The sequence below is a fragment of the Cricetulus griseus genome (assembly GCF_003668045.3).
Source record: "Cricetulus griseus strain 17A/GY chromosome 1 unlocalized genomic scaffold, alternate assembly CriGri-PICRH-1.0 chr1_0, whole genome shotgun sequence".
In the NCBI taxonomy this organism is placed as follows: domain Eukaryota; kingdom Metazoa; phylum Chordata; class Mammalia; order Rodentia; family Cricetidae; genus Cricetulus; species Cricetulus griseus.
Window position 1 is genome coordinate 53791195 of NW_023276806.1, and position 18145 is coordinate 53809339.

Consider the following 18145-nt stretch of genomic DNA (forward strand, 5'->3'; position numbering starts at 1 on the left):
CTGTGAGTTAGAGACCAACCTGGTCTACAAGCTCGAGTTCCAGGACAGCTCAGTGGTAAAGCCCCATCTCAATCTTCAGCGCTACAAATGAACACCTCATCCTTCCAAGGACTGGAATTCTGTCTACAGGATGCTTTGCTTAAAAAGCTTTGCCATGTTTTTGTCTCTGGGGCCTACATAAAACCCAATCATTTTGCCTTTAGGATTTGTGGTAATAGTGATCCTCCTAGGCTCCCTTCCCCTCAGGCTGTAACTAGTATACATTCTCTGTTAAGTATACCCCAAAACTAAGAGGTAAATGCAAAAAAGATTGTTGGACCTATGTGTCCTGCCTAATGGGCATTCAACCAAGGCTTATCTGTTAGAAAAGTTGGTCTCAGCTATAAGCCTGGTTATTCTAAGATTGATATGGGTATTTATGATTTTACATTATGTAAATGTGCTGCCTATAGGTTTAAGTAAAGTGAAAGAGCTTCACAACTTGTGGTTTGATGAGAACTGCCTCTCCTAGACCTACATATTTGAACACTCCCAGTTGGTGGCGCTCTTGTGGTTTAGGAGGTGCAGCCTGGCTGGAGGAAGTAAGTGACTGGAGTTTAAAGCCTCACAGTGTGTTTGCGCTCTGCTTCCAAGTTGCTGTTTGAAGATGAGAGCCCTCAGCTCCCGACTCTGGTCTCCGTGCCTTTGGCTTGGTGCCATGCTTCCTCACCATGATGGACTCTGACCCCCTGGAACTGTAAGCCAAATAAAGTTGCTTATTTTTATCACTGCAACAGAAAAGTAACCAATACACATCTCAAGTGGATTTATTTTAAATTCTCCAAGAGATCAGTGGGATTTTAAAATGCCTTTATTCATTAAAATATCTGTAAACATTTGCTAGAAATCTCGAACAATCCTTTTTTACAAACATATCCAGAATTCACAATATTTTACAAAAACAAAATACAACAAACTTAAGGAAAGGAAGCAGCTTTAAATTCTAAGAAGGTAAGACTCTCACCCTCAAAACACAATCTCCCTGCAGAGGGGCAGCCACAACCAGCCACAGTAAACACTCATTCCCATCTTATAAACAACTAATTACCAACTGTTCCTTCAGGGTTGGAGTATAAGAAGACACCCAATGGGGAGATGTCTGAGAAGAGTGCCACAGGGGTAAGCGACACCAACATTTAAGACACAGGCTCAGTTCTTTTCCCTGGACCCACATCTGGGAACTATATTGCACAGCACCAGTCTTACATGGGTTCATTCAGACACTTTTGAATGGGTGATAATGGCAGTGGTGTACAAGTCAGTCAGTTATATCCCAATACAATGTACAACACTTTCTAAGTCTGAATGAGTCTTTTCCATGCTAGGTAACACCATTAGCAAAGCTTGAAGAAAACAACTGACATTTGCCACAACATTTATCATTTATCAATGAAAATTGCACCTACACTGACAAACTTCTATTCTCAGGCACTACTCAAGCATTTCAGCATCTGGTTGATGAAGAGGTATAGGTTTAGGAAATACTCTGAGTCTAGTTAGAATAAAAACACAACAATGTAAAAGTAATCAGTATGGCAGAGCACATATAAAGCCCTGGGTTCTGCTCCCAGCACCAAAGACAAAACAAACAAAAGAAACAGTGTCTCATTTAGACACCCAGAGCTTGAAGTTTCATCAAAGCCTACAGGTGGCTCTGGTATACTTCTTGGAGAACTTTAAATATTGCTATAACACTAAGGAGCCCAACTTTCTATCTGTAGGACTAACCAGATTTCTCTGTGTTCGTAAGGCAAGTGTTTTAGTTTAGTTCTATCTTAAGTGTGTAACTGGCCAAATTATTTAACCCCTTTGAACTCTAGTTTCTTGCAAAATATCACAAAGCTGACCAAGAGCTTGAATAAAATAGCATATGTAAATGTACCACAGTGCAGCAAATGGTGGACACCAAAAGCCAACAAACAGGGAGCTTATGTCCTTAAAAGGACATTTTCATATTGGCTGTAATATCCACAAAGCATAATAATGCTGATAGGCGAGAGGCAAGCTATTCCAGCAGGACACATGTTCTGGTGAGGACTGGCATGGTGTCTGCTTTTTTTTTGTTTGCTTTTCTTTTGGTTTTTCCAAGACAGTTTCTCTGTGGCTTTGGAGGCTGTCCTGGAACTAGCTCTTGTAGACAAGGCTGGTCTCGAACTCACCGAGATCCTCCTGCCTCTGCCTCCCGAGTGCTGGGATTAAAGGCGTGCGCCACCACCACCCGGTGGTGTCTGCTTTCTTAAGGTAGTAACATGAGTGAAATTCACCAAGGTAGGCCATGGGACAAAAGGGGGCTCTCAATGATGAAAACACTAGAATTTGATAGCACAAACAGAACATGGGTTTAAAGCAACTCGATGCTTTCCTGCTGAAAATCATGTGTAAGGTGTAATCATAGTGTTCTTCATCTCTACTGAGCCTCTCTAGTACCTGGAACTCAGCATTTCTCTCGTTATTCTCATCTTGGTATTGTTTTTTAAAAAATGCAACACCAAGTATTTCTGGGTCTTCTTGTATAGACAACTGCTTTCATAGACTAAGCACAAAATAGATCTCCTTGTAACCACCAATAACTAAAGAGAAAACACCACAGTAAAAATAACTTGGCCTGGTGTGGTGATGCTTGCCTTTAATCCCAGCACTTGGGAGGCAGAGGCGGGTTGATCTCTGTTGAGTTTGAGGCCAGCTGGGTCTGCAGAATAAGTTCCAGGCCAGTCAGTCTGGTTTACATAGAGAGAGAGACCCTGTCTCAAAAAAAAAAAAAAAAAAAAGGCAAAACAAAAACCAAAACCAAACCAATGAACCAAACCAACTAAACATAAAGTCCCCAAAGTAGAAGAGGAAGAGAGTGCATTGGTTCTAGACTGCTCCAGGTTGGTCTGCAGCGATAGGAGAGCACTCCTTTGACAGCCTTTTCTCCTTTTACAATTCAAGGACTCTGTAGGACTCTTCAAGGCATCCAAACCCTTGGAGAAATGCTGTCTTTGGCACTTTCACTTATGTGTAGAAGACAGATTCACTTCTTGTGGAGAAACCTCATTTTGCTTCCTGGAAGGAGGAAAAGAGCAAGAATGCTTCTATTACCTTCACCTGTTGTACCTCTGAGGCAAGACAGTAACAACCTAGCCATTCAGAACCACTCAGAGTTTAGCAGCCTTGTCAAGTGCTGTGGTCTGGATAAGTGTCCCCCAAAGTCCTATATGTAAAAGTCTGGTCCCCAGCTTGTGGCACTATTGGAAAGTAATGGAACCTTAAAGATAGGGGAAGGGGCTAAAGGGAGAAGGTCTGGTCCTGAGTGTGTGCTTGTAGGTACTTGGCCCCTTCTTGTCTCTACTTCCTGGCAGCCATGACACAAGCAGCTTCTTCTACCCACATCTTGCCTGCCATGAAGTATTACCTTGCCACAGGCCCAAAAGCATCAGGGCCAATCAGCCATGAGCTGAAAATCCCCAAGCTAGGAGCCCAAATAAGCTTCTAGAGTCTAAAGCCCCATCCTTATCATCTCAGGCATTCTGTTGCACTAATGGAAAACTATCAGTTGATGTGTTTAGCCACTAAAAAAACCCATGAGTGTCTAATTGCAGAGGTGGAAAAGAATTCAAGACATAATCTAATACAAGTGGTTTTCAACTCAAACTGGAGTTTCAAATTACCTGGCTCACTCCCTGGAGATTTCTCGGAGCTTAAGGGAAACTTTTTTTTTTTAAGTCCCTAAAGATGATCATCTGATCTAATCTAACCCCAAGGTACAGATGAAATCATAACCTGCAGCATAATTTGCCCATGGTCTCTCAGCTAGGTAAGGACAGGGTCAAATCAGGGGCATATATCCCGAAGCTGAGTTTAAGATCATTGTTTTGGATAGATGCACCACTGTTCTCATGTCATACAGGAATTTAAAAATCATAAGAAATGCAAAATTAGAGTGAGGCATCCTCTCTGCCCTGGAGTCCACCAGGTCAGGTATTTTATCTGAAGGCCATGGATCCGAGTGAGGGCTCCATGGACACACTAAAATTATATGTTAAAATTTATCCCTTTGTATTTTTCTGGTAAATAGGACCACTTTAAAAAAAAAAAAAAAAAAGCATGCCCAAAGGATGTAACCCAGAAAATTCGTGATCATGACACAGAAACTTCTTCATACGGTTAATTAGGCGCTTCACTAAGGGAGGCAGCCCAGAGCCCACCCTGGCGGGGAATTCCCAGCATTAGAGGTGACATGCTTTCTGAAACATTAGGAGCTAGGATCACAGTGTCCAGTCAGACAGCTTGAGGTTGCATTGCCAACTGATTGTGAGTCTTTGGGATGAGGTTTGTTTACTGTGAAGCTTTTTTACTGTCATTTATCTAACAGGAGAGCAAAGTAACTCACCAAGACTCCGCAAAATTCTATTCACCCCACTGGGCTCCGACTCAGGAATTGTTTCCAAATATTGGAGAGCCCGGACTTCAAATAAACCTATGAAGAAGACATTGGTGAGACTGTCCAACACTATCCTGGAAATGAATTAAATAAAACCTTTTTCTTTCATTTTTTGGCAGTGCTGTGGGCAGACTCAGGTCTTTGTGCATGCTAGGCTCAATATACTACTGAGCTATACCCCCAGTCTAAGATGGCTCTCCTTTTAATGCCTTTTTTTTTACTTGTTTATTTACTTAATTTTGTGTACATTCATGCTTTTATGTAAGTTTATGGGGCTGGCATGTGCAAGCCACAGCACACATACAGAGGTCAGAGGTTAGCTTGTGGGTATTTGTTCTCTCCTTCCAGAACACTGAGCCAGGGATGGATCTCAGGTTGTTAGGGACGCTAACAAAAGCCTTTACCAGATGATCCATCTTCCTAGCCCTAATTCTGGGTGTGTTTTTTGTTTTTAAAGATTTTATTTATTTATTATGTATACAGTGTTCTGCATCAAATCTCATTACAGTTGGTTGTGAGCCACCATATGGGTGCTGCCAATTGAACTCAGGACCTCTGGAAGAACAGTCAGTGCTTTTTTTTTTTTTTTTAAGATTTTATTTATTTATTATGTATACAACATTCTGCTTCCATGTATATCTGCACACCAGAAGAGGGCACCAGATCTCATTACGGATGGTTGTGAGCTACCATGTGGTTGCTGGGAATTGAACTCAGGACCTCTGGAAGAACAGGCTCTTAGCCTCTGAGCCATCTCTCCAGCCCACAGTCAGTGCTTTTAACCTCAGAGCCACCTTGCCAGCCTTCAATCCAGTGTTCTTATTACCAGTGTATTATTGTACAGTTAAACAGTATTGCAGATAATTCCCACAGTAACTCAGATGTGTCCTTGTAAGTCCACACATTTTGTCTATTATTCAATCCTTCAAAGTATTCACCAGAGAGGAGGGACTGGTTTATGGTAGAACCCACCTTTAACTCCGCTTTGCCTAAGCTCCCGGTCCTGGACAAATCCTGCAAACATCTGTGTCTCCATGAAGAGATCTAGAAAGTGGCGGACACTTCGGGAAGTGTGGGACTTTCGGAATGGCTCCCTCTGGAACACACGCTCCCCACGCTCTGTGACAGTCATATTCAGAGAATAATGTCCCACGAGTTCCACAAAGAACCTTACAAATGCTTCAGACACCAGGGAATTGAGTGTCACATCTGTTTCAAAATGAAAGAAATAAAGAGAAAAATCTAAGCTTTGTAAGTGTGGGAATATTGATGCTAGTTATGGAAGCCATGTCTAAAGAGTCATGAAAAACCAGGAATAAATGCAGGAATGTGCATTATTAGCTTGCTGCACAGCCCATGGCATGCAGAAAGCAAATGGCTTCTGTTGTAACCTATGTTTCCTCTCATGGTACTTTTAGTGCATCTTGCAGTCTGGCTTCACACTATGCTTTCATTACTCATGCAAATACAACCTGTTTTTCTACTTCTCCCTTCTGTGCTATCTCTGTGCCCCTCTATGCTTCCCTGGCCTCCTGACTCCTGTCTAGCCCTGTGAATGACAATTTGGTTTTCCCTTGCCCCTCATCCTCCCTGAGGGTGGTCCTTGGACCAATTCCTTTCACCAGTCTACTCCTTAGAAAGCTAACTGGCAGCCACACCTGGTGGCTCACATCTGTAATCCTAACAAATGAGAGATGCAAGCAAGACTATCAGGAGTTTAAGGTCATCCTCAGCTATATAGTGAGTTTTGAGGCCAGTTTGGGCTGTGTGAGATCCTGTCTCAAACAGAAGCAGCAGCAGCCAACAAACAAAGCCAACTGGCACAGAGACAGAGCTGGCTGTGCAATTCGAAGTCTTAATCTATAGACCAGTATTTCACCCTTTCTGTTCTCAGGCTGTCTATGGCAGTCATTATTTGGCTGTCCCATTATAAATTGCCTAATTGATAAAATGCATAAATTCCATTTGTCTAGAAGTCACCATATCACATCCTTTACAAAACTTGGTAGGCTATGAGCCAATTAAAATAAGGTATGTCAAAACACAAATTCACTGTATTTTTCTACAAATCACTTGCCTCCTCAACTTTCTTACCTCCTATTGCACTATGATTTATTCTAATAATAAGTCATTGAGTACATGCCAGGCACTATACCAAGTACCCTTCAAAGACAATAATCAGACATGCTTCCATTGCTTTCTATATGCCTGTCTATCCATCCATCCATTTTGACTCCAACACTAACCTCTCTCTTTAAGATCTTTATACGTTACCTAGGCTGGTCTCAAATTTAGGATCTTTTACTACCTTCCAAGTGCTGAGACTACCGGAACTGTGCCTGGCAAAATAATACTTCAATTCATGGTGGGCTTTGTTTTTTTTTTTAAGACAAGGTCTCTCCAGACTGGCCTGGAATTCACCCTGTAGACCGCCCCCCCACACACACACACCTCTGCCTCAGAAGGCTAGGATTGAAAGCACTCGTTACCACACCCTGCCTCACAACAATGCTTTATCACTCCTCTAGTTCTCCTCCTTCCAACATGTTCCTATCAGTAAACAGCCTTGGCTTCCATTCTGAAATGGCGATGATGACATTGCTTTTTGTTGTTTTGTTTTCTGAGACAGAGTCTCTCAGTACAGCCTTTGCTGATCTGGAACTCATTGTGTAGACCACGCTGGCCTTGAGAATAAACTATGCCTACTGACACATGCCTTTTTTTTTTTTTTTTTTTTTTTTTTTTTTTTCAAGACAGGGTTTCTCTGTGTAGCTTTGAAGCTTGTCCTGGAACTTGCTCTATAGACCAGGCTGGCCTCAAACTCACAGAGATCCACCTGCCTCTGCCTCCTGAGTGTTGGGATTAAAAGTGGGGATCACACCCGGCATTGGTGGCACATACCTTTAGTCCCAGCACTCGGGAGGCAGAGGCAGGCAGATCTCTGTGAGTTCGAGACCAGCCTGGTCTACAAGAGCTAGTTCCAGGACAGCCTCCAAAGCCACAGAGAAACCCTGTCTCGAAAAACCAAAAAGAAAAAAAAAAAAAAGTGGGCATCACTACCACCCAGCTGACACATGCTTTATATAGTCATGGGGAGGGAAGGGGAAGAAGTCAGTAAATACTGGTGACAAGGGACATCTTTTTAAAAGACAGAATGAAGAACTCAAAGAGAAAATGACCTACGAGATGGACCTATAGGAAGAAAGCATTCTATAAATGGAACTTTTCAAAGGTCCTGTGACAGAAGTGGAGCTAGCACTTAGGGGAACAGTAAGGAAGGGTGTGAGATTTTCAAGGTGCACTACTTTGGCGCATCCCTTAGCTGAGTGTTGGACCTTTAGTGTGGTCACTGCTTTAACCTTAAGCCCTCAGCCCAAGTATCACACCTTGTGAAAATTGCTGTTCCTGGGCCAAGACTTCAGTTCGATCTTCTAAAATCTGTACCAAGGCAGCTTGAAGTTTAGGTGGCAGGATTTCACCCTCATCGGATACCTTGAGAGAAGCACATGGCATGATCTTTCTGAGAGTCCAAATGTGCACTAGCTAACAGCCCCCATCCCACAGGTGGCTTTGTGGATGCTCTGCCTGGAGAGTCCTTTGAAATTCTGCCACCTACACAGTCAGAGTACATGATGTTTACAGTGTGTTTTAACTTTACTTTGAAAAACCAAGTAACACCTTATAAAATTCTCTGGCACTGTTTTACAAAATCTACAAGTTTCACTCTTTGTCTCCAAAGCCATCCCCCAATAAATGGTAGTTCAAATGGAAGGAGACAACTGATTTAGAAGAGATCTGGTTTCCATGCTCATTTTATACCCAGAGAGCTTCTCTGAGACCCATTGCTGTCTCCCCTCCCCATTGAGCATCCATCAGAAGGACAACTTCTTTCTGCCCCAGGATGCCTTCTTGGGATTGCTAGTAAACCATCTCTAAAGCATTAAAGAAATGCCCACTGCCCTCAGTCACCGAGACCCGTCATTCTCATCTTTAGATTCTAAGTGCATAACCGAGCATCTACAAATAACCAGAGCTAAGTGCTTTTCTCTCCCTTCTGTGGTGCTGACTTGGATGGAGACATTCTATACTGAGCTGCATTCTCAGCCCAATAAATTTCATTCACTCAGAGGCCTGTATGTCCACCTTTCTGGAGTTGAAGGTGTGGTTACTTCTTTTGAGGATAACATTTATGCTATTTCCTCCTTCCTCCTTTGGGATGGACACCTTTCAACTCAAGCCAAAATTTTCAGGCCAGTCTTGTATGGTTTGCTCCAGTGTCAACTCAGAGATGGGTATGGACTAGACATGCTTTCTGAGTCACCCTCTCTAACACTTTCACATATTTTCTGTCTAATTGCCTCCAGAGACACCGATATCCCCAAACATTATGTAAGCATCTCCTTTGTCACTCACCTCCTGTAGGAACTTGTCCGCACAGAGATCAACAATCAGCACCTGAGGAATAAAGGAGACAGGCAGGTTCAACCAGAGACATCCACAGACACATCAGGCACTGCTGGATCCAGATGGGCACTTAGATTCTTTCAGGCCATGGGAATAGTTGCAAAGAAAATTGCAGCCAATTTAAAAGTTAATCCATCAAAACAACAAATGAATTGGAAAAAGAAAAAGATGTGCACAATTACATATTACAGAGATTTTCCAGGTCGGTGTGGTGGAGCAGAGGGCGAGAACATCCATTTCAATAAGAGGTGGGTAGCTACAAAGAAGTAAAATCCCTAAATGATCTCTATACCACACTATCAGCAAACAGGCAAATACAGGGAGACAACAGGGGAGGATGTCTTCCTCTTCATTAATTTAATGTGAAAAATGTAAGCAGCTCATGAAAACATCATTCATAAATGAAAAGATTGTCATCTTAACCACATTAAAATGAACAACTCTCCTGTATTAAAAAGTGTCATTTTAGGCTGGATATGTGGATTCAAGATAAAATACCAACAGTCTGGAGGCTATGACAGGATAGTTACCAAGTCTCAGCCAAGCCTGAAGATAGAGTGAGGCCCTGTATCAAAAACAAATGACCCTCACCCCCAAATCCAACAAAACACACACACTCCAGAAAACAAGTTCAGAACATGATTCTGGAAAAAGAAAGGCCATGCAAGCCTCAGGGTTGGAGATGTAGCCTAGTTGGCAGAGTGCTTGCCTTGAATGAACAAAGCCCACAGTTTGGTCCTTTGCACCAAACATATCAGGTGTGCTGCCATACACCTGTATCCAGAACTAGGGGGATGGAGGTGGACAATGAGAAGTTCAAACTCATACATAGCTACAAAGTGAGTTTGGGGCCAGCCCAGGCTTCCTGAGGCCCCATCCCTCAAAAAAAGACCTCCAATGAAAGAACTAATAAAAAAAGCTTTTGGTTTGGGCTATAGTTCAGGGTTAGAGCACTCATTTAGGCAGCACCATAGAAACAAAAACAAATAACCAAAACGGGACATCTTATAAATCGTGGAAGATAAATAATCCAGGGTAAAGATAGGATATGATATTCAATGGCCAATAAACACACTAATCAAGAAACACAAATTCAACTACAATGAGCATACACACAGCTCCATAGTCACCAGCCAGGGCAGCTAAACCACACAAGCTGACAATGGAGCTAGTGACATGTGGAGCAACAGTTCTCCTCCTGTACTGTTGGGAGCAGTTTAAATTAGCATTATTTTGAAAAAGTTCAATTTAACTTACTAAAGTTGAAGATGTTCTTATCCTATTGCTCAGAATTCTATTCTGAAGCATATACCCACAGGACTCAAGATTGTAGGGATCGAATATGATGGATAAAAATTTTTACAGCAGGAGACAGCTCAAACATTTACCAACTGCAGAATGGGTAAGAAACTTGTGGCACACCCATACAATGGCATATCCTAGGCGATAAGAATCATCTACTATTGGTAATCCTGCACGGATGAATCTTATTACACTTGCTAACAAAGACAAGTCTTGTATGTGTGTCTCTGTGTGTATGCGTGTGTGTGTGTGTGTGTGTGTGTGTGTGTGTGTGTGTGTGTGTGTGTGTGCGAGTGTGCGTGTGTGTGTGTGTGTGTGTGTGTGTGTGTGTGTGTGTGTGTGTGTGTGTTGCACAAAGCTGTGGCATGCTGACTACACAGGACAACATGTAGAAGTCAGTTTTCTTTTTTACCTTTGGTTGGATCTCAGGATGCAGGTTTGGGTGCAAACACATTTACCTGCTGAGCCACCATAGATACTTGGAGAGAAAATTACTATAAAGAAATACAAACAGATGGCTACTATACGTGTTAAGATAGTAGTGACCTTTTCTGAGTAGTGGGGAAGGGTTGGCACATGTGCTATATTTAGAACAACTTTTTCTAATCAACCCTGAGAAAATCTGTGTTGATTTAAAAAAGAAAACATGGGTCAGCAAGATCAAGCTGGATGACCTGCACTCCATCCCTGTTGCCCACAGAAAAATGAAGGAGAGAAGCTGGAGAGATGGCTCAGAGTTGCACCAGGTCAATTACCAGCACACACATGACAGCTCACATCTCCAGTTCCAAGGGATCTGACACCGTCACAGAGACATACATGCAGGCAAAACACCAATGCACATAAAAAAATTTTAAAAATTAGAATCATTTAAAAATCTATTTTAAAGTGAAGGAGAAAACTGACCCACAAAATTGTCCTCTGACCTCACACACACCACACACTTTTTTTTTTTTTTTTTTTAAAGAAAACCAAGCCATACCTTGGTGGCATACACCTTTAATCCCAGCACTTAGGAGACAGAGGTGGGCGGATCACTGAGTTCCAGGCCAGGCTGGTCTACAGAGTGAGTTTCAGGACAGACAGAGCTACAGAGAAACCCTGTCTCAAAAAAGAAAACCTTCTTTTTATACATAAACACTGCTCATTACTGTAAAAAGCATTAGATGCAAATGTACCATGGAATTCTTTTCATTTTAAGAAAGTTCTAAAATATGACAGTATAATAAATGATCAATTATTATATTCTAAAAATGTTTTAGACTTATTTATTTTATTTCATGTGTATGAGTGTTTTGTTCACATGTCTGTCTGTTATCATTTGCGTCCTTGAACTGGAGTTATGGGTATTTGTAAATCTCCAAGAGGGTACTGGGAATTGAAACTGGGTCCTCTGCAAGAACAAGAGGTCTTAACTGCTGAGCCATTTCTGAAGCCCAAATGATAAAATTATTATATTAATAACAATTTTACCCCTCTTAAAAGATCGTTTGGTTCCCTTTGCCAATGCTCTAGTATTTCCGGAGGGTACAATTTATTCCACCTTACCTCTTCAATGGGAAGGTCCTGGAGTTGGGGTAAAGAACAAGACAAGATTCCAATAAGGAATGGAGTAGGCGAGCACACTATGTCAATCATGGACGCTGGCAACACTGGGATGTAGGTGTGCTGCCAGGTGAACGGATACAGTGTAGCTACCACAGCATGGCCACATTTTGACAGGGTGCTAGACAGAGGAGAAAGCACCTGTTACATATAGAGCAGCACAGGGAACATGTTTCAAATATTATGCTAAAGAATTACTCAGTGACCTCACTGGTCTTCACAGACAAACCGCCCTGTGAATATGTATCAATTGCTAGCAGATTCATCTCAGTCTGACTGACCACAATTTATCATGCTAAAAATAAAAACTCAAAAAACAATGTTCACCAGGTACTGGTAGCACACACCTTTAATCCCAGCACTTGGGAGGCTGAGGCAGGGGGAATCTCTGTGAGCTTGAGGCCCGCCTGGTCTACAAAGAGAGTTCTAGGACAGCCACAGCAACACCGTTGCCAGTTTCAGGGCAACACAGAGAAACCCTGTCTTGAAAAACCAAAAACCAAAACACCCAAGACCAAAACCAAAAAACAAAAACAAAAACAACAACAACAAAAAAAATGTTCACATAAAAAAAGCAATGCTGATTTTTTTGTTTGTTTTGAGTCAGGGTCTCTGTAGCCTTGGCTGGCCTTGAACTCACAGAGATCTGCCTGCCTCTGCCTCCTGAGTATTGGGATTAAAGTTGTACACCACTACAACTAGCCATCTTTGCAATTTTACACACAAGTCTTTACAATTTCTGTCATCTTTGGGTGTGTTAGGAACTAAACCTGGGTCCTTTGCAAGAGCAACAAGTGCTCTAATCACTGAGCCAGCTTTCCAGCTCCAGTTCTAGAGATTTTAAATATAGTCCCATTGTAAAAAAGTAAACATAGGCCAAACACCGGCATGAAGTAATTAATAGTCCACTTATTTCTTACCTTAGGCTATTGGCAACAAAGATTACCCTCCGCTCTAATAGGAGTGAGGCACAGACCCGGATAAGATGACACACACTCAAGCACTTGAAAAGACATTCAAAATCCACATGTTCCAGTCGTGAATCCAGTGGTCGGCAGAGTTCAACAGCCTGAAATACAAGAGCTAATCAGAAGATCGGATGTGGGACAGCACCCAATAGCAGCATTTATAGAACTTCTTGCTCTTTTCTCTAGTCTGAAAAAGGTCTGCCACTTGGGTCAGGTGTGGTGGCACACATTTTTTATCCTAGTATTCAGGAGACAGAAGCAGGTGGATCTCTATGAGTTCAAGGCCAGCCTGGTCTACACAGAGAGTTCCAGGACACCCAGAGCAACATAGTGTTACCCTGTCTGGGGAAAAAAACAGTCTGCTACAAAGAGTTTATAAAGCTGCTGTAAATAAAGTTCAGGTAATACATACATACATACATACATACATACATACATATATATATATTATGTACACACACACACACATATATATACACACACACACACACACACACACACACATATATATATATATATACACACACACATATACATACATACACATGTGTGTCCTCTATCATATTGAGACTGTCACTATAGAGGGACCCAATCTATGTCAGGTAGGAAACCTGGGGCTAAGAATTAACTACCTCACATATTCATTCAATGTTTCTTTGGAATTTCAAGGAAATAAAGCATATTACCTTGAAAAGGTAAAACTATTCCTCCCTACATATGGGATTCTGGAAATTTTGTGGCTTGCTGCAGGGTATTTGTACACTGTGTGAAGATATAATTGCTGTGATTGGTTTAATAAAGAACTAAATGGCCAATAGATAGACAGGAGGTATAGGCAAGACTTCTGGACAGAGAGAGAGGAAGTAGGAGATGAACCTAAGTGTGCAAAGGAGCCAGGAGGCATGGAGATGAAACAGAGGTGCAAGGTGGAAGAGAGGTAACCCACTTGATAGAATGAGTTCATTTAAGTTGTAAGAGCTAGTGAGGAACAAGCCTAAGCTATAGCTGAGCTTTCATAATTAATGGTAAGTCTCTGTGTCATTATTTATGAGTAGGCAACCCCCCAAAATTCTGTGCACAGTGCCTGTAGTAATTAATACAAGGCTTGCTTTTAGGTGGCTACTAAACCTCAGTGAGATGAATTAACTTACCCCATCTCCAGCCCCAGGAAGGTAGCTTTTAACTGTGATGGTACGCCCGGGAGCTGGGAAAGGGGCTTCCATGACACTTCTCATGAACGGGTAAACAAGGGCTGGAGACATTTCTCTTCTCTTCTCTACTTCGTCCAGAATCTGCATGGGAACAAAACACCAACAAACAAACAAACCCCACAGTAATTTACTAAGGCCTCAGTTCAGAAACTGATAAAAGCTCAAAGTACACATCCCGAGGCTATCTTTATACTCCAAAAATTATCTGAGTTAACTTATGTTTAGAATCTACTTAAAAAAAAAACCCAAAACCAATTTTTACTGTCTGTCTGTCTGTCTGTCTGTCTGTCTGTCTCTCCCTCCTCCCCCCCCCCCCCGTGTGTGTTGTGTGTGTGTGTGTGTTGTGTGTGTGTGTGTGTAGGTTCAGGCATGCCATGGCTCAAGTGGAAGTCAGAAAATTGTGGGATCTGTTTCATTTCACAAAAGGGCAATATACACATTGTATACACATACACACACAAATCACAAACTGACAGCAATATCCTGCAAGTTGGGTCTAGAAAAAAAGCAAGAGGCAAGATATGCTTCAGTATATTTTCTTTTAAAACTGTCAGTTTTGGGGGCTGGAGAGTTGACCCAGTGGTTAAGAGCACTTGTTACTAGTGTAGACCTAGGTTCAATTCCCAGCACCTACATAGCAGCTCACAACTAGTTATAACTCTTCTTCCTGGGGATTTGATGCCTTTTCTGATCCCTATGGGCACCATACATACATGTTGTATACAGACACATATGCATGCAAAACACCACACACAAAAAAATAAAGATGAATAAATCTTTAAAAGGAAAAACCCAAACCTGGGAGTTTTAGCAAACCATAATAGAACAGCATTGGCAACCTGATCAGGATCTAAGTTTAAGCCTTCATATCTATGGGTTGTTTTTCATTTTAAATTCATCAGGGGGATGACTGCATTCGAGACACCTTGAACCAGACCCATGACTCATTGCAATGAACATTTTGTAGGTGGGGCTGATTGCACAAAGGGTATACTGTATGACATCACGGCTGCCAATGCCTCAGGATGGGTGAAAATGTGCTGGTAAGGCAGAGGAGTGAGGATGGGGTTTTTGTTGTTGTTTGTTTCATTTTTAATTAATTTGGAGGGTTCTTTTGGGGGAGACACTGCAGGGGATACGGAAGGATTAAGAGATAAGCAGGATTGGGGTATATGTGAAATTCTCTAAGAATCAATAAAGGACTGTGTTAAAAAAACAAGCAAACAAACAAACAACAAAAAACGTTGGGGAGGGTCATAACAATTGTCACAGCACAGATATGCAGGCCAGAGGACAACTTGTGGGGCTCATTTCTCTCCTTCCTCCATGTGGGATCCCAGGGTCAAATTCAGGTCATCAGCCTTTACCTGCTGAGCACTCCTGAAAGTCCCAGTCTGAGGCTCTTACCCTAATTATGGGAGCGTTCCTCAAGAAGGATGTTAAAGTTTATGCCACTCAATATTCTACAGTGAAATTGCCACCAAGAAAAATTGCCTCAGACTTAGAAACTCTTGCCCAACATCCACGCTTCACTCACCTTTGAGAAGAGATTGAAGCAGCCTAAGCGGCTGACCATGCAGTATACCTCAGGGAACCGCTTTCCTTTGCCTTCTGGCTGGAAAAACAAACGAAGCAGAGCAAGGGTTTACTAATCTTAACTATTAATATTTAATAGACTCCTCTATGTGGCTGATGCTTGCCCCAGACTTCAGGCTCAAGTAATGCTCTTCAGACACCAGAGCTGGTGGACTACAGGTGTGCTCAGGCTTCTTTAGTTCAGTCAGCAGGAATGAGGCTTTCCTCCTCAGAGAGCACATAAAGGCAGGGGAGGTTCCCAGGAGGAAAGCATGGTTTACTCAGGCTTATTGCCTAAATAGGAAGTGACACCCAAAACAGGTGGTGAGGAACTCAGCTCCCTCCACTGGCTCTCTGGACTGCATCCGTCCAATGTGCCACACTGACACTCAATCTCTATGTCACAAGTCCCTTTCTCTATTGCAAAGAAACAACCGAGTGAAACCCACAGTCTTTCTATTCTGACTTTCACCCCGATCTTGCTATGTAAACTAACAGAGCTTCTTTTTAAAAGCTTTATTTTTGTTTTATGTATATAGGTTTTTGCCTGCATGTATGTCTGTGCACCATGTGTGTGCAGTGCCTGTGAAGTGCCAAAAGAAGGCATCAGATCCCCTGGGACTGGAGTTACAGTCAGCTGTGAGCCACATTCCCCATGGGTGCTGGGAGTCGAACCTGGGTCCTCTGGAAGACCAACCATTGTTATTAACCACTGAGCCATGCCCAGCCCTAAAGCAGGTTCTTGGATGTTCACATAATTAAGTAGGCCTTGAAGTCATGTAGAGACAGTGCTTCTCAAGTCCCTTGTGGCCCTCCTTGTTCCTTGATTGACTCTGGCATCAATCTGGTACTCACCAAAAGCTTCTTACAGTAACCAAACCACCGACTTCCATCTTCACCAGTCAACACGAAGGAGAATGTTTCACTGAAAACAAAAGAAAAGAAAAAACAGCTGGGTGAGACATTATTCATAGAACAAGCAAAAGGAGACACTCTATGATCTAAGAGGAAGTAGAAACAGCCATTTATTTCAAGTCATATTCTCATAGAGTACCCTTGTCCTGGGGTAAGTGAGTGGGTATGGGAAAAGCTGTTGGTATTGCTGCCCCCTTTTGTTGAGCATCTAATTTAGCCAAACATATAGGTAATCAAGCTATCAAGGATTTTATATCATTTCTCCCTTGCAAATTCTCCTGTTTGCTTCTGAGAGGCCATATGGGACAGTGATAGAAGAAAGACTACATCCTGGGCTGGGAGATGGCTGATGGGAGAAAGTGCTTGCTGCATAAGCATGAACTGGATACAGACCCACACGTCTACACAAAGCTAGATGCAATAGCATGTGTCTGCAATCTTAGCATTTCTACAGTGAGATGGGAGGCAGAGACAGGAGAACCCCACAAGTTCTAAGACCAGCTAGCTTGACACAAACTGGAAAATAAGAGGCCCTGTCTCAAACAAGGCAGAGGCAAGGACTGAGCCACGTTGTCCTTTAACTTCCTCATGTGAACATGCATGACAATTCTGTTTCATACATACACAAAGATAGGAAAAGGGTTATACCCTTTTTGTTGTTGTTTGAGACAGGGCTTGTCTGTGTAGCCCCAGCTATCCTGTAGACCAAACTCACCATCACTACCCAGCCAGATTATATACTTAATATATATAAATCAACAGGAGAAATATTAACTCCTCATTATAAACATGGGCCAAAAATAAATATCACAGCTGGGTGTGGTGGTGCATACCTTTGATCACAGCACTTGGGAGGCAGAGACAGGTGGATCTCTGTGAGTTCAAAGTCCAGCCTGGTATACAAAGTGAGTTCCAGGACAGCCAAGGCTACACAGAGAAACCCTGTCTCAAAAAACCAAAAAACAATCAAACAGACAAAAAACCCACACCAAAGCAAAACAACAACAACAACAAAAATCAACTTATAAAATTCCTCCAAAAGAAACTCACTTAAAACTAAAACCCCTCAAATTTGAATAATGAATCAATATTTAAATGTATTTTTATTTTCTGTGTGTATGAGTGTTCGGCCTACATACATGTCTGTGCACCACTGTGTACAGTGTCCACAGAGACCAAAACAGCCTTGGATCCTCTGAGACTGGAATGTTAGTTGGTTGTGAGCTGCTGTAGGGGTGCTGGAGTCAAACCTAGGTCCTGTGCAAGAGCAGCAAGTGCTCTTTTTCCTCTAGGCCATCTATGCAGCACTGAGGAATCTGTATTCAAATGTGATCAAAAAACTAATGGGAAGGAGTGTTTACAGTGCTGACTCCTGAGCAATCAGACCACCTTTGCTTTTTATTTCTTCAGCATTTCCTAAATACTCTAGAGCACACACTCTGCAGGAGGAAGCAGCCAACCATGGAGCAGGCCAACAGGAGGGACTCATGCACAGCTAGCAGTGCAAGTGACAACACAAAGCATCAACACTGACAGCTGAGGATGGAGAGCTGTAAGCAGGCTCAACTGGTTATGTGAGGCTGCAGCTAAGGCTAGAGGTGAGGCGGGACTGTTAGAGCAATAGCTGAGACTATCATCTAATA

At 42.3% G+C, this 18145-nt stretch overlaps 1 protein-coding gene across 3 annotated transcripts in view; it reads right to left on the minus strand.

Annotated features, from left to right (window-relative positions):
- Positions 1-832: 832 nt before the first annotated feature.
- Positions 833-18145, minus strand: part of Dennd2c (DENN domain containing 2C) — a 74230-nt gene continuing 56917 nt past the window's right edge. For all 3 annotated transcript variants that reach the window (XM_027393826.2, XM_027393827.2, XM_027393828.2), the window contains 10 exons: positions 16443-16512; positions 15550-15627; positions 13953-14093; positions 12754-12902; positions 11777-11954; positions 8876-8917; positions 7849-7954; positions 5435-5671; positions 4412-4498; positions 833-3084 (listed from right to left, as the gene is read on the minus strand). In XM_027393826.2, coding sequence (XP_027249627.1) covers positions 3053-3084; positions 4412-4498; positions 5435-5671; positions 7849-7954; positions 8876-8917; positions 11777-11954; positions 12754-12902; positions 13953-14093; positions 15550-15627; positions 16443-16512 — 1120 coding nt within the window. In that variant the 3' untranslated portion in view covers positions 833-3052. The remainder of the gene's footprint in view (positions 3085-4411; positions 4499-5434; positions 5672-7848; positions 7955-8875; positions 8918-11776; positions 11955-12753; positions 12903-13952; positions 14094-15549; positions 15628-16442; positions 16513-18145) is intronic.